This window comes from Polyodon spathula, chromosome 2 (genome assembly GCF_017654505.1).
Source record: "Polyodon spathula isolate WHYD16114869_AA chromosome 2, ASM1765450v1, whole genome shotgun sequence".
Classification (NCBI taxonomy): Eukaryota; Metazoa; Chordata; class Actinopteri; order Acipenseriformes; family Polyodontidae; genus Polyodon; species Polyodon spathula.
This window is the reverse complement of record NC_054535.1, coordinates 97,922,777-97,947,833: the sequence shown is the minus strand read 5'-3', so window position 1 is coordinate 97,947,833 and position 25,057 is coordinate 97,922,777. Positions and strand designations below refer to the sequence as shown.

General features: G+C 38.1%; 1 protein-coding gene across 3 annotated transcripts; it reads left to right on the top strand.

Annotated features, from left to right (window-relative positions):
• Window positions 1–7,920: 7,920 nt before the first annotated feature.
• On the top strand, window positions 7,921–24,097 carry prlra (prolactin receptor a). Of its 3 annotated transcripts, none has more exons than XM_041236041.1 (9): window positions 7,921–7,941; window positions 15,756–15,871; window positions 16,041–16,173; window positions 16,597–16,772; window positions 17,463–17,629; window positions 19,280–19,421; window positions 20,654–20,753; window positions 21,624–21,693; window positions 22,928–24,097. In XM_041236041.1, the coding sequence occupies exons 2-9, from the start codon at window positions 15,799–15,801 to the stop codon at window positions 23,864–23,866; spliced, it is 1,800 nt and encodes a 599-aa protein (XP_041091975.1). In that variant the 5' UTR covers window positions 7,921–7,941; window positions 15,756–15,798; the 3' UTR covers window positions 23,867–24,097. The 3 variants fall into 3 exon arrangements, with proteins under 3 accessions (XP_041091975.1, XP_041091985.1, XP_041091964.1); XM_041236051.1 differs by lacking the exon at window positions 7,921–7,941 and adding an exon at window positions 8,263–8,477 and having other exon boundaries at window positions 22,918–23,089; XM_041236030.1 differs by lacking the exon at window positions 7,921–7,941 and adding an exon at window positions 8,272–8,477.
• Window positions 24,098–25,057: the final 960 nt, after the last annotated feature.

Genomic DNA, 25,057 nt, shown 5'->3' with positions numbered 1-25,057 from the left:
GGACATAATTGGATTCTTGGGGGGGAGGGGGGAGTTGGCCGATTGTGGCTGGTGTACGTTGTACATGGGGGGAGGTGTGTGGCAGAGCAAAGCTCTGCCCTTTTTAAATTGGCAGGGATGGGGTTAATTTCCCCTACCTGCCTGGGTTTATTATGTTCAGGTGGCTGGGGTTGATTAGGTTAATTAATGATCAATCAGCTTCCAGCCACCTGACATAAAAGGAGGCCTCTACTTCTCATTTGGGAGGAGAGCTGAGGAAGCAGGTTGGTGTTTGTGGTGTTTGTGATTTGTGAAGGCATTGCCCAGCCTGGAAATTGTTATTTTGTAAGTTTTTTTTGTATTGCTTTATTTGTGTTTAAATCCCTTTATTTTGCCCTTGTGCACTTTATTTTTGTGTTTTTTATAATAAAATCGTTATTTTTTTTAGACTGCAGTCTGTCTCTGGGCCTCTATCCACTCGCCAGCCTGCCACAGAGCATTAAAAAGGTAAGGCCATTTTTGAGATGAATAAAACAATTTTAGCAGTATAAACTTAGTTGCACGAAGGAGCAGTTATGAATTGTTTCTTGCTTAGTAGAGGGCAAACTTTGCCCACAAATAAAACAAAATTATTTCTTGCTAGTACAAGATATGACACAAAATAATGTTACTTGATCTGCACCATCTTAAATAATGAATTTGCAAACAAATTATTACAATACTTTGCTGCCTGGATGATTAAATGTTTGCTTGTGCACAAGTCTCAATATGATTTTAAGCTAAAACAACTAAAAGTTGCCAATGCAAAATTTATTGTAGCATACTTTACTAAACTAAACCGAGACTTCTGTGATTTTGAATACCACTGCTTGGCATTATTTCTCCTGTTTTACTCTAAGTTTAAAAAATACAAGTTTATTTAGAGAACTTGCTGAACTTTAACTTGTTCATGGCTCTGCAGAATCTTATCACTTAAATAAGTTGCGTGTATAAGAAATGTCATCTTGTGAACTTTGGGCACTCAAACTGTGAGAAATTATGTCTCATGCAATAAGAGAAATTCTACAACACAGCTTATCATAAAATCACACAAATGACAATTGTATTCATCTGAATTAAGTTAACAGGATGATCAATTTTACTAAAGGTACCAGCTGAACAACCTGGAATTGTGTACACAGGATCAGATGTACTGGCAAACACACTGTGATTGGATGATTTCTGATATGTGATTTATAATGTGACATACTGGAAAGGAGCAACTGGATTGGTTAGATGGTGTATAATCTTAGGCATTGTATATACCTGGTCAATTTAAAAGGGATACTGCTATGTCTTCATTGTCGACCACAATAATGGCTTAAATTTGGACCTTACTTGTAATATGACACGTGGTTTCAGTGAAGGGTTTGGTGTTGCCGGGTTCACAAACTACACAATTCCACCACTGCCGCCCTGTGACAGAGCGAGAGGATCTGAGCTGTAAATCTCCCTCCCGACCCAAGAGGGTGCTAAACAGAGGTACTTGTATGCCTGTACTGAGGTGGGTCGGCTTGGAGAGAGGGGCGGAAAAGGAAGTCGACCATCTTAGTGCAGGGCGGAATGACCATATTAGGGGACAAGATTACTGTGATCAGCTGTGCTGCATTAGACAACTGGCAGGTGTGGTGAGTTGTGCCAATCATGGGGTGGAGTCTCCTGGTATATAAGGGCTGTCATTTTGCAAGTGCAGGGCTTTGTGGAGGTAACACTGAACCTGGGTTGCTGAGCCGTGCGTGCTATGTGTTTTTAGGATGTTTTGTCAGGACCGGGGTCGGAGTGAGTTGTCATGACAAGGAGCTGCCGCACTACTGCCAGCACTTTCACTTTGGACACCACACACCCCGCACAACTGAACTGGACACGTCAGCACCTGCACTTTCCACCACCCCAAAAGTGCACAATAGAGCTGAGAGGGACTTGCTCTATTGGGACCTATGATTTGTATTTTTTTTGTTGCTTTGGACTGCGTTCCCATAAATAAAACACATCCTCTACCATTGCTGGTATTGGGGTTATTTGCACCGATACAAGTGACTCTATGACGTCTGTTTCACCACCACACTCGCTGCACAGCCACCCCCCCCCCCCCCATAAGGTGTTATTTAAAAGAACTGAACTTTTACAACAGTATTATTGAAAAAAGGGAGCTTTACATTCCTATATGGAACAATCCCCTGCCATAAAGATCAAATGAAAAAATCCTTGGGTGGAGGTCAAAATGATTCAGGACCTGGAATAACATGTGGGAGTTTGCTTGATTTTTGTCATGTAATTATTTGTGTGCTGTTGAGGGGGGCATGAAGTATTGAGACTCATACATAAGCACATCAAACTGATCTATAATCTTATGGAAGGGTAGTGTTATTACAGCATATTTAAGATGTATTGTTTTGTGGTTGCATTACTATATATTTATGTAGGTTACTGTTTTTTCAGCCAGGTTAATACAGTAATTGTTCACTCTCCTTATCTTAGCCGACAGAAGGATCCATTTTCTATACTGCATGCCTGCTGTGTAACAGCAGTTGCTCCTGTCTGACGTAAACAGCTACTGAGGCAGCAGAGGCTGAAGTCAGATTGAATTTCCATGATATTCCACTGAACTACTATTCACCCTTATTAAATCTACAATATAGAAGAAACCCAATGGATCATACTACAATTTTGATTTGTGTTTTCTGCCTATTTTATCTATGCCATCGTAAATATGTACAGGTTTTACCCTCGTGACAAACACAGCATTGATTTACCCCCCTCCCCCCTTGCTTTGAATGCATCTTTCTTCATGTTTGCATATTTAATGCAGGAAAAATCATAGCTCTGAATTATTTATGGCTCTTCTTCTATTTGCATAATCGCCCTGAATCCCTATCACATGCACTCTGTGTACCACTGCCCATAGCAGCTCCTGGAGGGCTGGGGGTCTCGAGTGCCTCACTTAGAAGTCTATAGTTGTCTGGAAAGAGATATGAATGCAGTAGCTTTCCTCTCTTTAGTATTTAACATCATGCTCTCATGTTCACTATACGTTTATTTGAAGAGTAAGTAGGTTCAGATGTAATTTGAATTTCTTTTACATTCCCATTACTATTTTAATGTGGTGTTGAGTGGTTCTGGGTTAGGGTTGCTCCATTACTGAGTGTTACCATTTCTCTCAATATCAGCCTTCACCAACTTGTTAGAGTCCCAAGTGCTGGGACTAAAAGCCTTCCTCATTCCATTGCGATTGTAACATTTCCACTATGTCAGTCCCACCTACTCTCGCTCTAGTCAATGTACACACTTTAAGTAGAGTAGGTGAAAAGTCATATTGTGATGTATTTGAGGGCTGTTCAGTGCTGGCACATGGAATCTATAGCTTAAGTCCACTCAATACCAGAGCAACAGGACCCAGAATCCACCATTTATTTATTTTTTAATCTTTTTATAGAAGTTATTTTAAACATGGATAGCAGCAACACATTGGTATGTATTCATTTTACAGATAACTTTCACATACAAGTAAATACATATATACACATATGTTTACACATTCAACTTTTTGGAGAGGGGGGGGTTATTAACTCTGGTGCCCCAAATTCGAAAAATCCTATGTCTCCAGTGGTCTCCTGTCGCTTCAGAAGCTAAGATGCAACTGGGATATTACTGGGTACTGGGATATTATTTGTGATTGCTCTTTACAGCCTCCATTGGGGATACATCTTTGCTTTACTTCAAGAATTGTTGGGTAGTCCCATGAAGAGTCAGTGACAAGGTTATCTGGACTGGCTGCTAGCTGCCCAAACTAAATCAACAAATAAACCACACTACATTAACTATTTTGGTCACCAGATTGCAATTAGTTCACATACTTTTCCACAGCTACTGGTTCATTGTCAATGCCATAGCGAAAGGGCTGGAATGTGTGAAGCGTGTTTTTTATTTTATGTTTTTATAATCAATATCTCCATCACTAAACCAGCAGGATTGCTTCCTACTGCAATGTTATTTGCCTTGCTTGCACTTATCCTTCCCCTCTTTGCCTTGAACCAGTGACGATTCTCAGCCTGGCCTAAAACAATTATAAATGCCTTTTCTTTTCATCATTCAATAAAATCCAGTTGTTATGCAAGTGAAGATACAACCTTTTATATAAAACAAAAAAATATTTGTCCAGTATACATTGTTGAACAGCCTTTATATACAAATACCTACAGTTTCTGATGAACTCTCTCTCTCTCTCTGGTAGCTGTTGGTTCTCGTGATTCCTTGTTCACCTTCACTAGCAGTATCTGTGCTTGAACTGAGAATCTGGAAGTAAAAATAAAAAGTTAGAGTTTAATTGTGAACATTTTAAAGAAATCCAAGAGTCAACCAAAACTGGTTATGGAATTATAGCTTACCTGCATCAATCCAGTATTGTGGTCAGGGTTCCTCAAAGAGTGTTTGATAGCTGCATAGTTAAGGTCAGAACAATGTCTTTTACCCCTAGCAAAGCACTTCTCGTAGTCTTCAAGAGGACTATGGCAGGGTGCCTTACCCCTGTGCATAGTTTGTGTTAATGTTGTATGTGGTGTGTTATTGTTGGTGTATATGTCTATGTACAAGTAAGTAAGAGTATGATGGAGCGTGTGTGTGTGTGTGTGTGTATATATATATATATATATATATATATATATATATATATATATATATATATATATATGTGTGTGTATTTTATATATATATATATATATATATATATATACACACACTCAACAAAAATATAAATGCAACATGTAAAGTGTTGATCCCATGTTTCATGACCTGAAATAAAAGATCCCAGAAATTTTCCATATGCACAAAAAGCTTATTTCTCTCAAATTTTGTGCACAAATTTGTTTACATCCCTGTTAGTGAGCATTTCTCCTTTGCCAAGATAATCCATCCACCTGATAGGAGTGGCATATCAAGAAGCTGATTAAACAGCATGATCATTACACAGGTGCACCTTGTGCTGGGGAAAATAAAAGGCCACTCTAAAATGTGCAGTTTTGGCACACAACACAATGTCACAGATGTCTCAAGTTTTGAGGGAGCATGCAATCGGCATGCTGACTGCACGAATGTCCACCAGAGCTGTTGCCAGAGAATTGAATGTTCATTTCTCTACCATAAGCTGCCTCCAACGTCATTTTAGAGAATTTAGCAGTACGTCCAACCTGCCTCACAACCGCTGACCACGTGTAACCATGCCAGCCCAGGACCTCCACATCCGGCTTCTTCACCTGCGGGATCGTCTGATACCAGCCACTCGGACAGCTGATGAAACTGTGGGTTCGCACAACCAAAGAATTTCTGCACAAACTGTCAAACTGTCTCAGGGAAGCTCATCTGCATGCTTGTTGTCCTCACCAGGGTCTTGACCTGACTGCAGTTCAGCGTCGTAACCAATTTCAGTGGGCAAATTCTCACCTTCGATGGCCACTGGCACACTGGAGAAGTGTGCTCTTCACAGACGAATCCCAGTTTCAACTGTACCGGGCAGATGGCAGACAGCGTGTATGGCGTAGTGTGGGTGAGCGGTTTGCTGATGTCAACAATGTGAACAGAGTGCCCCATGGTGGCGGTGGGGTTATGGTATGGGCAGGCATAAGCTACACACAATGAACACAATTGCATTTTATCGATGGCAATTTGAATGCACAGAGATACAGTGACGAGATCCTGAGGCCCATTGTCGTGCCATTCATCCGCTGCCATCACCTCATGTTTCAGCATGATAATGCACGGCCCCATGTCGCAAGGATCTGTACACAATTCCTGGAAGATGAAAATGTCCCAGTTCTTCCATGGCCTGCATACTCACCAGACATGTCACCCATTGAGCATGTTTGGGATGCTCTGGATCAACGTGTACGACAGCGTGTTCCAGTTCCCACCAATATCCAGCAACTTCGCACAGCCATTGAAGAGGAGTGGGACAACATTCCACAGGCCACAATCAACAGCCTGATCAACTCTATGTGAAAAAGATGTGTCACGCTGCATGAGGCAAATAGTGGTCACACCAGATACTGACTGGTTTTCTGATCCATGCCCCTACCTTTTAAGGTATCTGTGACCAACAGATGCATATCTGCATTCCCAGTCATGTGAAATCCATAGATTAGGGCCTAATGAATTTATTTCAATTGACTGATTTCCTTATATGAACTGTAACTAAGTAAAATCTTTGAAAATGTTGCATGTTGTGTTTCTGTTTCTGTTGTTGTTTTTGTGTGTGTGTGTTTGTAGGCACAGGGATTGGACAATCACTTCACGTGCAGATAAAGTGTGTATTAGTATGGGGACATGGGGATTGCACAAATTCGTTAACGTGCTGGGATTCAAGTGAATGATTAATTACTGATTGAATCCCGGCACAGCTGTAGATGCACGAACACAGTTGCCAAATACGCTTATAATAAACGAGATTGGGCTTGGTTTTTTGAGAGTCACGGATTGGAATTTGCATAAACATCCAGGCTCTATTGCAGCGTACCAGTGACTGCAGTCCGCATCAAGTGGACTAAGTGCTGCCTAGCCAATCCTGCAGCTCTGTACTAAATTAGTCGTGATTGCAGTGTACCAAACAGCTAATCCTGAAAACTGGTTTAGCGGACCTGAAAAAGTGGAACAGGTTAGACGAGTAATGAGGACTAACCCATAATAAGCCATTACAAATGCGGATGGAAATTCACAATTCAAAGAGTAAAGACAAACTCAGACATGTACGTACCTGTCATTACTAGCATTTGATTTAAAAATAAATAAATATACTACATTGCAGATATTGAACGGGCAAAAAAAAAGTCAGAAATATCAAAAGGTATGAAAAAAGCAAACAATGAATATATTAATGATAGAAATGATAAACGCGTTTTTATGTTAGGCGTGATTCGGGCAAACACGTGTAAGTAAAAGTACACCTATATGTCTTTATGCACATTCCGCATACGGATCATACCTTTAACTTACCGGTAGCCTATGCTGCTTGACACTGAACGCTTCACTTCAAATTGAATACATCAAGGGTGCTTGCTTTTTATTATTTATTATGCAGCACTGTATTCAAGTTTTTACAATATTTTAATAAAATAATAATAATAATAAAAAAAAAATCTATTCAGAACACTTTGTGCCTCAACCATAACAAATTAGAAAAAAGGAAAGGGTTCCACATTGCTATAATAGTTTATTTGAACTATCGGATACATTCGCTGTCTACCTAGAAAATGAATAATTACTTAATATACTTCATCAACAATATTAAGGAACATTATATCATTAGTTTAATTGTCAGTTTTATTAAGGACATTTCCGGGACTCGGAGAGCGAACTTTACTGAACCAAATGCTTCAAAAGGTTCACTTTTCAATTCACTAGTTTCTAGACGTCATTTCAGAAAATAATAGCGCTGTCTTCGTGTTAAAATGTGTTTTATAAATGTCGGACAAGCAAGCGTAGTAAATTAGTCCTCCTGAACAGGATCACCTCACGTCGAATTTGGTACGCTGCAATCTGGATCTTGTTTAGTCCGATTTAGCGGATGATTCTCCTGCGGTGATTATCGTCTGGTAGTGCAATTAACAAGTGCAGAATCTAACCAATTTAGCCAATTATCTTCTTAGCTAAATTGGTCAGATTCTGCACATGATTTCTGTGAACGCACCCACTCACTCTGTTTTGGGTGTTCGGTGAGGAGAGAACAGGAGAGAAAGTAGAGAGTAACCATTAACTAGAATATAACAATACTTGTATTGGGTTTGTGTCGCCGTGTTTGTTTAGTGTCTGTCTGTTTTGGCAACGTGCAGTTTTGTTTTGGACTTCAGTGTTTGTTCCTGTTTTGTGCAAACCTTTTTTGATTGAAACGAGCGCATTTGCGTTTCACACTGCAATCCCGACTTGTTTATCTTCCAGGTTTGTGTCACACTTTATTTATTAGTCAAATTTTAGAATTCAGGGTATGACCGTTTGTTACAACGTCAGAGTATTTTAATCAAAACAACATTTTAATCAAAATGCTGTTTTATTTCCTTTAAAATGGTACTGGGAAACTTTTGAATAAATATACATAAATCCGTAGAAACCGACGTCCAGTAAACAAAAAAAAAAATCTGGTCAATTTTCGGTAAAATTCGGAATAACACGGAAGTAACTTGAATTCTCAAACCAATTTAGACGCTGTATAGAAAAAATATTCTGAAGACTGACTGTCACTGTGGCTGGGAGCGCCTGGGAGAATGGTTTGACTCCTCCCAGTTTAGGATCTGTTTGTTTAGCGTGAAGAGTCAGTCAGTCTTTAGGAGATACGGTGGATAGAGCTGCAAATCTTTATTCATCCTGATCAGACTATATCTAGTTCAGTAATATCTTTGCTTTTGATATAAGAACGGGGGTGGCAATTGATTAAAAACCTCTCAGGAATTACCTAAACCTTACCATGTGCAAAACAGGTGAGTAAGTGCAAAAGTGTGTTTGTAAAGCTGGTAACCTCAGTATCCAGGTGCGTGTTGTGAAATCGCAACAACATGCTGTTATGTATTGCCTATCTGTGCGTTAGTTTTTATTTCTATTGAAACATGGTATGTAGCAGTATATACTTTCATTAAGTAAATAAGGACTGTCAGTCGGGAACTCAAACACCGGTACACGATTGTTTCATTCCCTCAATTTAGAAGCAAGTTGGGTGTATGTCAGACACTGAAAAAAATACCTCGTCGAAATGTTTGTCATGTAGTGCGCTGTTTTTAAGAATAGGCTTTGCCGTTCAATTTTGTTTTGATTTTTTTTCTTTGGATAATTTCGTTTTAAATGGTACGTCTACTTTTTAGTCGCCTACAAACTTTGTGAGCCTAGAATAACTGCAGGAATAGCACACACAACTTTGACAGATTCTTGTGGAATTAAACCTTGTTTGGGAGCCGTGTATTACATCTCAATCCATCAACATCAAATATCTTAATTACTTTTACTGGCAGATATATAAACTAACTATAGTGTCTTGGTAATTGTTTAAAAGTTCATTTGTAACGGCATTCTTAATGAGAGAAATAGGAATTTCACACTAACATTCAGAAATTATGTACAACAGCCTTCCCATTATGTAATAAATACAGAATTTACTAAAAACAAACTTAATTTAAAAGCAAATTAATGGCATATTGATTGTGTTTAATGACATATCTTTGTAAGGTTTAAATGGGAAATTTACAAAAAGGCTGGTTTTTACTCCAAAGGGTAAATTTCCTTTTTTTTTTTCGTAAGGAGAAACAATATCTGAATAAATTTAATGTTACAAAACCAGACTTTGGCAGTGAAGTAGGTTGTTTATTTTTCATTTTGTATCTTGGATTTTCTTTTTTTAAACCTGAAATTGAGTAATTTACACTTTTGAATAAAGTTTGACGTCATCTCCAAAGTGTCTCACTCCAGATGGCCAGTTTTTCTCAAATTAGATACACACCTTAGTTACAAAACTGGCCCTAATGACACTTCACAGTTGAAGGGGTTGTTACTGTCCCCTTTTAATTACAAGACAGCACAATTATTCAGCACAATTATTATAAATAACCTGCACTAAATGTTTCACGTTAACATTTCCTTCCCATTTTAGCATCATTTTGTGCTATAGTGTCAAATATTACATATTTTTTACTCAGTGATACACAGGATAATCTGGACTTTTGAAACAATTCAACCAGACGACATTGCTGTTGCTGAAATGCAGCCATGCCTGATCAGTGTGGAAACCCTCTCAATTGAAATCACGCGTGCGTGTGGTTTTTCTTCCCAATTTTGAATCCCAATTATTATTTTTATCCCGGTTCACCGCTGCAACCCCCCCAACGACTCAGGGAAACGGAGGCTGAAACATGCGTCCTCCGAAACGTGTTCCTGCCAATCTGCCATTTCTCACCGCGGATCCACAGCAAAGCCACTAGACCTGTAGTGCTGGAGGACAACACAGATCTGAATGGCTCCACTGCAGACCCGCAGGCGCCCTGTCAGCCACAGGGGTCGCTGGTGCGTGGTGAACCACAGATTGCCCAGCTGACCTAAGCCCTCCTTACCCGAGCGGTGCGAGGTCAATTGTGCGCCGCCCCCTAGGAAGTCACGGTCAGCAATGCCTGATTAGAACCTGCGATCTCCAGGCTATAGGGTGCATCCTGCGTTCCACACGGAGCGCCTTTACTGGATGCGCTACTCGGGACCGCCAAGTAGATGATCATTTTGAAACTACAGTCAGACTGTAACCGCGAGATGCAGAACAAAAATAAAATTAAGTATAGTAGTTTAGAGATGATATATAATACTATTTAAAAAAAAAAAAAAGCAATTCGAGATCAGTATTTTATTTTACACTCTTTTATTTTTGCATTTTTGACTCATCCCGTGTAAACCCTATGACCCTTAGAAATACCCCTGGTTGAAAACCCCTGATGTACATGTTTAAAATTGACAAACCTGTCCAAACTGTTGTTGTCTTCTTTTAAAACAATCTAGTCCATGAATTTCAAAACTGGAAGAACATGCTTTGGGCTAAATTCTCAAAGCTATTTACTGCATTTTCATAAGCACATTTTTTTCAAAAAGGAGAAACACCCACTAAAGTTATCAAACCAGATATAAACAACTAAGACTTAACTTATGAACTTGTAAGTAGTCTTGGCGTGTTTCTTGTTCGTTGTAGACTTGTGTTTTTTTTCCCCTTGGAAATAAATTGTGCTAATGATGGTTGAAGTTAAGTGTTCAGAATCTATGCCCTTCTTTTATACCATAACTAATGGGTTCAAGATCTGTGAATAGGGCCAGTATGTGGTTAATGGCAGCAACAGCAGCAAGCAGTGTCCTGCTCTTTAAATTTCAGTTTAGTTGAATTTCACCTGTCAGCAATGATGTTTTAGAACAAATCTTTTTTTAAGCTTAGAATTAAAAAAAAGATTTGTTCTAAAAATGAACACAAAACTGTAGGCATTTCTAACATGTTCTCAAACATTTATACTTTTTTTTGAGTTGATACTTTTACGAAAAAAAAGGTTCAAACTTCACTTGGTTATGTGCTTTGCAGCCCTTCGTGTATAGTCTGGTATTCGTTGCTTGCTGAACAAGTTTTTCTTAACCCTAACAGGAGGAGAAATCGGTTCTGCATATTGAGGAAGGGTTTTGCTGTACCACCTAGCTTAGTCAAGATGAGTGGAAATATAGTTTACAATGAACAGCTTAAGTACTGTTTGTTCACATGCTGCTTAACAGATACATAGCCAGATAGAATGATGATACACAAAAGCTAAAAGACAGCTGAACAGTCCCCATTGTAAGAGTTTTATTGTTTAGAAGGGTTAATGCAGGGACAGGGCTGTCTAGATGATGTTAATGCAGGGACAGGGCTGTCTAGATGATGTTAATGCAGGGACAGGGCTGTCTAGATGATGTTAATGCAGGGACAGGGCTGTCTAGATGATGTTAATGCAGGGACAGGGCTGTCTAGATGATGTTAATGCAGGGACAGGGCTGTCTAGATGATGTTAATGCAGGGACAATGCTGTCTAGATGATGGAGATCTTTTGGGTTCCAGAAAGCTGTCGGTGAATCCGTGTAAGGATTATTAGTGATTTTGTTTGCAAAGATTCTTAGTGTTTTCAACTTGCTTCTTGAGAACACTGAAAAGATGAATAGTGGGTATTGCATCTACTGCAGTCCTTCATTTCTTATTGGCTTCCTCACGTTTACTGACATATCAGGGCAGCAAAGGTCAACAATCTGCAGTACTTCAGGATGACTGCATCTGTTGAATGGTAAGAAAATGAGGTGTGGTCCTGTGGATGGGTAAGTTGTGAATAGCAGCGTGAGAGAAGGGATACGTTTCCCAGTAACGAATACGGGTATGTGTTTTTAAATCATGAGGACGTTTGGCGGGTAATCTGGACTGTTCTGATGACATGTAGGGACTGTTGGCATGAAAGTAGGTTAAGTCCACAAACAGTCATGGAATATTATACTTTCCTGTGTTACAGATAACAGCCTGGCTTGCTGTCTGTGCTGCACATAAACTATGTACGGTCAGGCGGGTTTGTATGCTTGTAAAGTGTAAGTCTATAAAACAAAAGGATTAGACTCTTGCCTTATGAAAATTAGTATTTTAAAGCCTTTTGTTTTAGAATCTTGTTTTCATTATTGAACAGACAACTAGGTCTATCAGCTGTTTCTATAAAATACTATGCTTTCTTTGCTCTGATTTCTTATTGAAATCAATATTTTGCTCTTATTAACTTTGTTACTGTTGTTATGATTGTGTTCATTAGGAGGAAGTACATGTATTACTGTATTTGTGGAATGTCGCAAGAAACTTGCTAAAGTTTACCCCACCTAGTTTCATAAGAAAACCTGCAACTTGTTGGAACTGGAATATACTAATCTGATACGTAGAAAAGATAGAGAACATACAGAAACGTCTGAATCCCCATGTTTCAATGCGAATAAACACATATCAGAGTGAGCATTCACCTTTCCACTTGAAAGAAAAAAAAATCACAAACTTTTACACAGTCCAGGGTGATTCCCTGATCAATGTCAAATTCATAACTTTTGACTGAATGCAGCTTCTGTATGATAACTTAATGAATTGTTGTTGTTTAATGTCTGTTTTACTGTTTAGAAAATGGTTGGAATCAGCAGTCTAAAAATAAACGTCTAAAATATACACTACGTATATATTTAATGGACAGTAAACATTGACATGATATTAAGAGCTTTAGAACGTTGTGTTCTGGTGATCTGTCCTAGACAACTAAACTAGACTTGCAATCTTTATTTGTAAAGACATCAAGTAGGAGCATCAATGTGGACATGCAACACAGCAAATTGGCCAGTGTTAAATCATTTCTGTAGGAGTCAAATGTAACACTTTTCCAGTGTGTAAATATGGCTCCACAGTCCACACTCCACAGTGTAAAAGTTACAGTTTTGAAAAAGTTTAATAATAACACTTTCATAGTGTAAAACATTGAGCGCTATGGGAGTTAAAATTAATTACCTAAGTGTTCAGAAGTAACCCTGGGAGAGTGGCATTAACACTGCTGTAGTGACAGTTTAACTCATGAGTACACAATTGTACTCTATAAACAATGTTCACTTAAGTGTAAGCTAATATCTTTATAATTTGTCAAACATTGTTTCATTGCCTCTAAAGTAAATGAAAATATTGTAGCCAAGGCTTGCAGATACAACATGGTTTATTTAGACATCAAACACCATGTCAGCACCATCCAAACACTCCAATTCAAACACAGGCAGCCCTTCCCCCACCCCAGAGCACTACCCCGCCTCTCAATGTGACATTCACATAGTACATAAAACAACACAGGAAGGGTTCAACAGTTACAGGGTAGGGCAAAATAACTAATAGGGGCACTCGCAACATTTACAACAACAGTATTTCCCACTCTCAGTGCCCTCTGCTTCTAATTAACAATTTTGTTGAAGCCGGCTCTGGGCATGGCACACAATCAGCCAACAGATGGCAACGGTGAGTCAGTCTAGCCGTGCCCATTGCAATATATTAGCTTACCTTAAACTTCTCCAGTACAGGCAGAAGCGGTGCCATTACAGAAACTGCCAACCAAAGTCCCGGATGTTGATATTATTACTCTGGATTAGTGTACTTTATTTTACACTGTGAAATATACCTTGGTTTAGATATAAAAGAACAATGCGTGGCGTAAAATGTGAAAATTTAACACCTAAAATCAAACAATAACGGTTAACATTGGGATTTCAATATGGGCCAATTTACTGTGAAGGTGTAAAATTATTATTATTATTTATTTATTTAAGTAAAACCTTTACCAATCCAACTTGATAAAGTTATAACATGGACCTTACAGAGTAAGTAGCAGGGTTCTGAAAAATATAGCATTACACGTCCCCAGGTGTTGCTAACAACTGTTTACTGTAACGTACCTGGAATTTTTTTCATTAACATCCTGACAACTTTCTACACTTCTGTCCGTTTCAAAGCTCTTTTCAAAATGTCCGCTTGCCCACATTGTCAAACAGGTAACACAGTAACAACGATCCATGATGTGGGACGGAACAGAAAAGCCAGAGCACTTATGTTTTTTTTTTTTTTTTTTTTTAATCACTCTTCCTGCAGTGATTTAGGGGACGTATCTCAAACCCCAGTGCACTAGAGCGGACATTTTGAAAAGAGCTTTGAAACAGACTTTGAAGTTATAAATGTAAAAAGCTGTTAACAATGAAAATAAATCGGCACTTAATTTCAAAGCAAAACACAAAACACTGTTTATTTATGAACAGATCCACAACCAGACATTATAACAGCAGGCAACGTTTAAGGAGTTTGTTCTTTATTTTAATTTTACTGTGGGCTTAAAGAGACTTATTTCCAGACTTTCTAAAGAGTATTGTGTCTGTCTGACATACTTATTGTTCCCTGTTGTCAGAATCCTATTGAAAGGTTTAAACATAATCTTCTGAAAACAATAAATATTCCAGATAACTGGTCTGGTAACTTTAGACAGGCTGTTGTGTTTTCAAGGTGCCTTTGTTTATTTGTTTGTGTTGAAAGGTGATGCTGGTTTATACAGGTTTATACAGGTTGGGTAAATGTGTTTTTAACTTTTTAATTACTAATGATATTTACTATACACTTCCTTGTTGTTACTGGGTTTTTTTAACTTGGAAGTGGTGTTCAGTACAGTATGGTATTACCACTTTGAATTGCTTGTTTCAAAAACAGGAACTTGTAAACTACCTCTTGAAAAGTACAAGGTGTCCCAATGTCCTTAGTCTATATTAACTTGTGCTAGTGGAAGAAGATCCTCTTCAGTTCACTTTTTCTTTACTGTTAAGTGTAATTAGAATCTTAAAGAGAATTGCAGACATTGGCCAAGACCTGCTTACCTCGGGTTTGTGTCCATGACAGCAGCTACCCTGCTTTTGACCTCTGCTGCTGTATTTCCCGAAAGATCCTCCTTATGCTGTGCTTAATGTTTTTTTAATATTGGGCTAGTTCATTGGATACACCATTAAGAACTGTCATGTTGTTACAGGCATAGCCATGAGTTGACATTTTCACTGAAGGTGATTTATAGGGAATATTTAGTTATTTAGTTACATTTACATACCTGTAGTAAACCTGTCTAGATACTGAATTGTTTCTGCTGATTCACCTTTTAGACAAACACACCTGGAAGCCAAATCCACAACACATGGGCAGTATGAAGACAGATACTCCAAATTTCATTTTAACTCATAGGTTACAGGTGGTTTACCAAAGACTGACTGACTTTCCTTTAGCAAGGCTTTTAGTAGGTACGTCGTCTCCCTTGGCCGTAATACTAGACTATTGCATGTATTTTTTAGAGTACCTTGAGATATCTTGGCATGATCAAGTTTACCATGGTAAATGTATGGTTTTCCCCCATGCTATGTATTGTGCATTTTGCTTTATAAAACTTTGCTATGTTTTTACCATGGTATGCTGAGGTAAACATTTATAATGGATATTGCTTTTGTCACGTGGCAAGCTTGTGGGACTGGATTGTGTTTATGCATAAATAAGAGGAGGCTATTTGCCCAACATTCTTGTTTCCACCACAAACACTGCAGTCTCCTGAGGCTGTGCTGCATTTACTGTCTGGAGAGCCTTCACCGAACAAGAATCAGAATTGTAATGAATTGCAATGTCTTTTTTCCGAATTGTTTTTCAGTAAGCCATTCGTTTTAGAAAAGTCCTTGAAAAGAGCAGAAAGGATGGAGGAGGCTTGTGGAGCAAAGTGTGTTCTGCTTCTGCTATTTGTTCAAACTTGTCTTGTCGAAAATACCGGTAAGTAAAATGTATTTCTTAAATGTCATCTACATTTGAGTCTGTTGAAATTAAGAAATTATTTTAAGAAGCTGTAAAAAGTCCAGGTCAGTTATAGCGTTAATTCTGTTCTACTACTAGACTTGACAAGAATAAGATTACGCTGAAGAATGATTTGTTATTTATTCAGGTCCCACGTCTCCTGGAAAGCCAGTGTTGCTCCGTTGCAGATCACCAGAAAAAGAAACTTTTGCTTGTTGGTGGCAGCCAGGTTCTGATGGAGGACTTTCTACTAACTACTCTTTGTATTACACCATGGAGGGGTGAGATGATACAGTACATCTCTCTCTCTTGGCTTGCAGTGGGACCTTTGGTTTCTATTAGTTAAATGCATTAGATACAAAAATGAAAGGGGTTATCAATGATCAAATGTATAATATCTAGGGCTTTTAAATAATTTTTAATAATTTTCTCACAAGTCCTGTATTGTTTTGCTGTTGGTCTTACTGTTTTACAGTTTTTATTGCCACTTTAAATTTGTTGTGCACAGCATGCAGCCTGCGATGCATATCACACTCGTCGAGAGACGTATTACCTGTAATACGAAAGTACACTTTGAGTACCTGGAAAGTCTGGAAAACAATAAAGCGTGTGTAACTATGGTAATGGGCAGAAATTAGTATTTTTTTTTATTTCAAACTGTTTGTTATTGAATGTATTTTTTTTTGTTTAATTCTATTGTGCAGGTCCCGGGATGGTGCAGTCCATGAGTGCTCAGATTACAAGACTGCAGGTCTAAACTCCTGTTACTTCAACAAAACCTACACATCTCTTTGGATAACATACACTATCAGTGTTGTTGCACGGAATGCATTGGGAAGCAGTTCTTCAGATCCTATGTTTGTGGACGTAGCATACATAGGTAACAGACTCTGTGTGGTTTTGCTGGATACATTTGTTTTAAAGTATGCATTCTTTCTTAGAATTATGCTATTTCTCATTTTTCAAAAGCCATCTTTTGACTATTGGCTCCAGTGAGATCTGTCTCACTGTTGCTCTTCAAAAACTTTAATCGCTTAGACTTATCCAGAACATTATAACAGAGAAAATGAAAGGACATTTAATCTGCTTCAGTATGTATCCACATTATTATGATGTGCACAGTTCCATGACAGATGCTACCAACTTTTTTAGTTTGTCTGTCTTTTTTGTTCTGTAGATTTTAGTCTCTTAATAGCAAAGCCTCTGTGATACATTGGCTCACAACCCTACTATGCTTCAGTACTTTTATCCTCCTAAGTTCAAATCCTGGGCAAATTATTATATCGTGGGGAAAACGTTTGCAACAGTGAGTGGCTCAATTTGTCTTTCTCTAGGCATCTCTGGATAACACTGATCTCATTGGTAGTTTTAAACAGATTTACTGTGGTTTACAGTATGACAGTATTTTAACACTCAAGGAAGGTGATGGATAATAGCACAGTGTTGACAGTCATGGCTATAGCCAGGCACAATGGCTGCCACCCCACAAAGCTTCTTGTGAAATTAATAAATATACTTGTCATTCAGTCCCATAATGGCTGACCAGGCCAGTCCTTCCGTGTTTTTACAGTTCAGCCGCACAAACCTGAGAACATCTCAGCAGAACTGAGGACCCAGGACCAGAAACCCTATCTGATGGTGAAGTGGGACCCCCCCCATAAGGCCGATACGAAGTCTGGCTGGATCACCCTTCAGTATGAGCTGCGCCTGAAGCCAGAGAAAGGAGCAGAATGGGAGGTATGCCACGTCATGAGTTGCCTGAAGCAGGGAGAGGCCATATGGCTGCCCCTAATTCAAGAAGATTCAGATTTATCTTGCTGGCACTCCTGTTTTAAGAGTCAGTAACAAGGGATGAGCAATTCCACCATAGCTGGATTAAAGCAGTGAAGATTGTTTTGCTGTTTTGATTAATTTTCACAATGCCACGTTTGTGCTCCCTATGCTTTTGTTTGTTATAGTTACTGAATTGAGAGATTGCATATTGATTATCTGTGTGTCAGGGACTTAGAAGCTGTACTGTGATTGATTTTATGGCCTTTAGACAGTTCCCATAGCTATTCTGTATTACTCAGTGATAAAATGTCATATACCGTGCTCACTCGTTGTAAGATGCCTTGTTATTGTGTGGAATCGCTTATAACCCGGTAGGGTTGTGGCTCCTATTTGCTCCATAATGCCGTAACAGTAGCCCTTTTATACTCGTTATAAGGCGGAACACAAATAGCATGGTCTTGTAACTATGGTTCCCCACTATAGCGTAATAAAGGGTAAGCACTGTGTACATAATCCTACACCAGTTACGGGACATGAAGGGACACCTAGGGATCCATTTCCTAAACTCATAGAAGGCAACACTATCTACTTTTTACACAAGTAAAATACACACAGAGCCCTATTGTCAAGGATCTACACTTATACTCTTGTGAAAGTAATGAAGCTGCCCTGGTTTCAGACTGTTGTTCAGCAGAAATCTTAATCCCGGAGGGAGTATTAATGAGACCAGCGCTGCATTAGCATTACATAACGGACGGTTTCCTCCTGAAACCATTATGACATTTAAAATGCGCTTCCTAATCCGATTTCAGCTTGAGGTTGGAGACTTTGCTGGCAAAATCCTTAAAGTATCCTGCATGTAAAATAGTCTGAGTTTCGATGGAGATACTTATTTTGTCACATTTTGTGATGTTACAAGTACATTGATTCCTAGCTGTTTTGTTTGGTATGAATAATCAATAAGCTTGTATTTTAAAATATGTATACACCACACCTTCTGGAAAGCTTGTTTGAATGTTGCCATAGAACTGCCAAATAATATGGCACTGTATTTTTTCATTGAATTCACCTCAGAGCATGACTAAATAAGAACAGTGTATATACCATTTGGAAATGTGGGGTCTGATACTGTTTCTCTAATGTCTAATACAGTACAGGTCTATGAAAGAAGGGTGACGGTAATGGAAACAGATACTGCATGGTGGGTGATTAATCTTGGAGGCTCTTACCACTGAAATTAATTAATGACTCAACCAACACTGTCTTCATGTCCATCATAATCTCCACCGTAACTTGTATTTGAGGGGTTTGCGCACAAATGGAGTAATGCAACTGCAGAACATGTTTTTCCTCAGTGCTGCTTAAGCATCCCATGTTTAAAAACCAGTGCAGTCTTAATCGTTCAGGTTTAAATGATTACCTTTTAATGAGGTTTCCTGCTTTTATTTTAAACTAAATATTCAGGTATTCAGACCTACAGTAATTGGCCAGGTCAAATGTTTTAAAGGATAATATGGAACGTATGAATGTACATTGTTTGCAAGTAAACAGTAATAAATCTGTCTGATGTAGTAAGCAGCATGCCACTAACCCTCACATTGTTTTTGTCTTCAGTCCCACTATGCGGGCCAGCAAAAGCAGTTCAATGTGTTTAGTTTACATCCCGGGGAAGTGTACCTAGTGCAGGTTCGATGCAAACCGGATCACGGATTCTGGAGTGAATGGAGCGACACTACTTACATAGAAATACCTGACTGTGAGTCCACAAACTATTTATTTTAATTAAAAACAGCAATAAATACTGTAGTCTAGCATTTTGATGAGCTTATGAAATGGATTCGCTTTTGCCCTTCACATGCGCCAAGTGCGTCAAATGTTGAATCTCATTTTCGAGCACCAAGCCCCACCTAAAGAGGCTTTTGCGTGGAGTTAATGCAAGGTCCTTGGTTCTGCCAGTCACTGCGTTATTTAGCAGGCATTCTTAGGTTGCCTAACATTATCACTGGTACCTTTATCATTGTGAATGTATTTTTGTTCTCAATTATAACACTTCAGATTTAGCAAGTTTAACATGCTGCCTCCTGGTACCTCAGCCTCACTCAGGGTGCCAGTGCTGCTGCTTGCACTAAGAAAGCCGATGTAAAAACCTCTGTACTTATATACAGTGTGAGTGTTTGGACCAGCCTCTAGGTTATTTGGCATTCGTCGATTCTATACACGTCAGGCTGTCCTTATCTCCAGTAACAACTATGACAGGCAGAGTACAAGCTTATTCAACATTTCCACCGAACCCCCTGTCACACAATTAAATTGTGCTGCAATATTACATGATTCTGCAACTTTCAAAGTTCTATAAAATGTGGGGGTTGATACACTAAATAAAATAAAAAGCTTGTGATGTCAATGAAATGTGTATCAAGTAACACTAGAGTTCTGAAGCTGGCATTTTAAAGTGCATAATTTGTCTTCAGTTCATAATGAATCTTATTACTGTACCTCTGTTTGAGTTTCTTCAACAGATTTATGTTACTTATGTTTCGTTCATGGAGACAGATTTTGGGTGTAATTAAAATACCTCCTTTTATATAATGTTTAATTTACCCATCTGTTTATTATTGGTTCACATGCAACTGCCTGGTAATTAAACACAGTGGCTGCCTACTGTATCAAACCCCCAGGATGGAAGTGTTGCCTGCAAGTCTGTGCGCGTGTATGTAAAGTTGGTCTACTGATGACTATATCTTGGATTTGTATTTTTGCGGGGTACATTTTTTATTTATTTATTTATTTATTTATTTATTTTTATAAAACAAATTGCAATACCTGTATATCAGTTAACTTTTAGCCTGAGTAAGATCCAGATTCAAATTGTAAAAATAGATGAGCAGTCCCTTTCTAATATAACTCTTTATGAACTAGAAGGTTGTTTATTTTCTAAAAATCATTCTATGGGTAAAACTTCAGATATTAAAATTATTTTTTTTTCAGATTTCAGACCAAGAGACAGTTCAGTGTGGATTTTGATCGCTGCCCTGTCTTTGTGTATTTTTCTGATCCTAGCTTGGACTGTTGCTATAAAGTGTAACAGGTAATTTGATACTCCTGAGTTTCATATCCCCATTTCATGTAGTACACAGAACTGCATTTCATTTCAAGAAAAATGAGCCCTTGCCAGTATGATTGTGGTCATTCCGAATGGTTCAGTGTTCTGTTGCTCTGATATTGATATTTGTATATAAGTTTCTATATTTAGCTGCCCAGCATCATACTTCTTGTTTTGCTAAATATGATTTATTTGCTTCCTGGTTTTGAGCAATGTTGTAGTGTGTGACCTTGACCACTTTGTTTAATTGGGATACAGTACGTGATTACACTGTTAATAGCATTTTTTGGATTTTCATTTTTTTAAATGAATATTCTGAATGATGTCTGTATCTTAACAAGTGCTATTTCTGCACCAAAAGAAGTCATCAATGTGGTCCTCAGCACTGCAGCTCATCTTGTAAAAGCAATGCTGACTGGAGTGTAGCGCGAGATCCCACAGGGAGTGCTGCCTTGGCCTTTGCGTTCGCAGTGTTAGAGGAGTCTGCAGGGTACAGTTCACCATGAATGATAACTGTGCTGAATTATTTTTAACCACTCTATGTAGACTGTCTTAGTTAATGACTACTACTGATTTGTTTAATCTGTGAGGCAAGAGTGAAACTGTTGAACAGCTGGTGAACTTAAAACTATTATAACTATAAAATTATATAATGTCTACATGGAAAAACACACTTGTGTAGTGTGCAGGCAGTATATGGGGTGGTTAAGTACCTAAAAAAAAGTTACACAATTTTTTGTTGCTTGATAGTTCATTCCAAATTACTCTCAGTGAGATGTCATATGCAGTCCAATCCCTGTGCCTTTTTTTTTTTCTTTTGCTGATGCAATGTCTAATATTTCTGTTTCATTTTAGTATGAAGAGTTATCTATTCCCACCAGTCCCTGGGCCAAAGATTAAAGGATTCGATACCCAGCTGCTGAAAGTAAGCTTATGAATTGTCCTTAAATTAAACGTTTTCAGTAGATGTGAAAAAAATGATGCGCCACCATGAAACACAATAATAGCAATGCATACATTTAACACAAGCCTTTATAATATGTGTCAGTAATACTAAGACAGTAACTTCTTATGACGTAAACATTAATTCATGAGACAATGCAAGCATACTCGTTTTGAGGACACATTTAAAGGTAAGTGTTTACTTTAGACTGTTTACTAGTGTGTTTAACTGTATACTAAGATATGATTCCTTGATGAGATTTTACTACATTGCTTAGTCTGTGCAATGTATAAAAACAGAAACCAGGCATTTTCTACTGATCAGTCACAAGCAAACTTCCTCCTGCTTTGGAACCTTTATGTCCCTCATAAAAAAACTCCCAAGATATATTTGCACATTAATCTTAGTTTCCCATGCTGTTTATACATTGTGATCTGAGATTGAACTCGTCGTAAACCTCAAGAAGTTGAGTTGACATTAAAAATTGAGGAAGCTCATTGCATCAAAAAATTAAGTTAGGTGAACTTGACAGTGATATCACCAGTCAAATTTGAGGTCATACAAATTTGAATAATTAGAGATCCAGAAGATGAACACGTTACTTGAAAATGAACCTTTCAAAGTTCATGTTTGAACGTTCTAACTTGCATTAAATAAGTACAAATAATATAACAATAAACAAAGACATGTATTGAGAAACTGTTGCTAATATAGTACTTGATCTTTAACAAAAAAAAGAAAAAAAAAATAGAAAGTTGAAACAACAACAGTTGAATGAACTCAGTTTGACCTACTGGGGTTCATGGTACATGCAGTATTTACCTGTGGTTTATCATTCCTTACCAGAGTTACTATGATTTAACCATGCTACAGTATATCACAGTAAACACATTTTAGTTTAATATTTGTTTACCTCTAAAACACTTTAAAAAAAAGAATATACATTTAAATAAGAGTGAGTTATACACCGCTTGTTTCACAGAACAGGATTAGCACTAATCTTGAATTACTTTATCCAAAGTAGCATTAAGTAGTCTAAAATTATTGCTAATCATTTGTAAGGTTTGTAAAGTTTATCTTGGTATAATCAGAAGACATTAACATTTTGTTTTACTTGATTAAAAATGTACTTCCCAATTACTGCAAGAAAATACAAATTTTCAGATTTTTTTTAAAAAAGTTTTGCTAAGTCGTGTGTCTTTTGAGTTATTTTTAGAGTGGAAAATCCGAAGACCTGTTAAATGCTCTAGGCTGTCATGGTTTCCCAACAACGTCAGACTGTGAAGACCTGCTGATTGAGTTTCTAGAAGTAGATGATAGAGATGAGCAGAAACTGGTGATGAATGAAGGGGAGGATGATCTGGAAGGAGGAGTGAAATCCAGTGGCAACAAGACAGATAATGACTCCGGACAAGGGAGATGCGACAGCCACACTCTCCTCCTTGAGGTGTCTGATTCCAGCACGAAAACTTATGCTCAGGTTGGAGGCAATTCCAACAACGAGGGAAGTATCGGGCTTTCAAGGAAAAGTAGCGCCAATGGAAAACTGCTCAATTTTGAGACGGCAGGCAAAAAAACAAACACTTGGCCAACAACCAACTCATCTTTTCTCGTGGCTTGGCAACCATCTTCCCACAACATATCTAAAATCCACAGAGAGGCATACTCTTTAGGGAACAACGCTGGCATGCATGGAAACACAAGCTCTGCTCAAAGCAAATCTAAGGAGTACAGGGAGTTGCACGTCACAGTTTCAGGAGACCAAAGTACATGGTTTGCCGACGAGAAGCACGGCCCTTTACTGCCCTTCAAATCAATGGAGTACGTCGAGGTTCAAAAAGTTAACCAGCAGAGTATGCTAATCCTAAAGCCAAAAACTGAAGAAGGACACAAGAGTGTACTCCCAGAATTAATAGGGCAGGAGTACACGAAAGTGAGTGGAGTCGTCAGTGACAGGGTTCTGCTGTTGCTAAGGGATACAGGTGCCCAGGGTTCAGGCGACACCCAGGAAGGGGAAAACTCAGCAACACACCCCAGTCTTCAAAGTCAGGTTGGGAAAATGGTGGGCACTTTCCCTGCTTCTCCAGCACTAGAGGGCATGCAATTGGCAGCATCTGGCTATGTAGACCCAGCTGCTCTCCTGCCGTCATTTTAAATAGCTTTTCACTTTAAGGTTACTCCACCAGTAGCCAGTACTGTTCTTTTGAAGAAATGTTCTGAAAAACTTGTCTGAAAGAGAGAGAAATACTGTAGCACTTTTAAAAAGAGATTGGAAAAAGTTAAATAAGTAGAGATGCAATGCTGTAAAGCCAAATGTTTTGACACATTTTCTGAATAGTATTTTGTAATTGAAAACTTTTAATGTATATAAAATGATTTACATTTACTCCACACAAGTTTTTTGAATAACAAAAAAAGGAATTGTTTCTATAGACAGAACACTTGTGCAGAGATGATGGGATTTATTTCCTGTATGGTGTCTCTCCAGTTTGTTTTATATACACTATCTCACCTTCACATCGATGAGCGAAAGAGCACGTTGCTGAGCTTACAAGTTTCAAGGATGTGTAAAAACAGAAGACAAGAATTAGAAACCAAACAACGTGAATGACACATGGGTTTAATTATTCAATTTTGTATGCCCTTTCCATTCTGCCTTTTAAGAGTGATAATATACGGACCATGAAACATACAAGGTGCTGTTGACATCAAATCCATTCTTGCATAGTCAGGAATGATACATTTGTAATATCTGTCTATTCCAACCCTTTAGTTTACCACAGTATTTTTCCACTATATTTCTGCAGTTTTCCCATGCTTTCCCCATGCTTATACTATGCATTTACCAAAGTTTACCAGGGTTTGGCATGTTTATTAATATGCTTTACTATACCTCACTGGTCTTTTACTTTGATTTATCTTGTTTTCACTTAGCCTTATTACACTTTGCTATGGTACACTTTTAAAGGGAACCAACCACTCATACAAACAATGTCACGTTTTGAAATAGTAAACTGTATGTCATTTTATTTTGCTGGATTCAAAGTAATATGTCTTAAGTTCTTTTTATGAAGAGGCTGTTTAGTCAACACCATCCTGGGACCATTTAAGACCTTCCCTATATCTATATATATATAGTGAGAACAAGTGTATAGCTTTACAGAAATGTATGTAATATATAAAATGATATGTGTAACAAAATGTGTTGTTGGTGATGTGGTATGGTTTTCATACACAATGTAGCTATATCTCATTGTATAGTAATTTATAAAAACCAGCAGTTTTCTGTTCAGTAGATTTGGTTCTATTTTTATATAGTACTTCTCAGAAATCGGCCAATCACGGA

Excerpts from the sequence above, each read along its gene's own strand:
- prlra (XM_041236041.1), top strand. The coding sequence starts at position 15,799 with ATGGAGGAGGCTTGTGGAGCAAAGTGTGTTCTGCTTCTGCTATTTGTT. Across the intron at positions 17,630-19,279 it reads AGAAAGGAGCAGAATGGGAG|TCCCACTATGCGGGCCAGCA; the intron begins GTATGCCACGTC and ends TTTTGTCTTCAG. Across the intron at positions 20,754-21,623 it reads GTTGCTATAAAGTGTAACAG|TATGAAGAGTTATCTATTCC; the intron begins GTAATTTGATAC and ends GTTTCATTTTAG.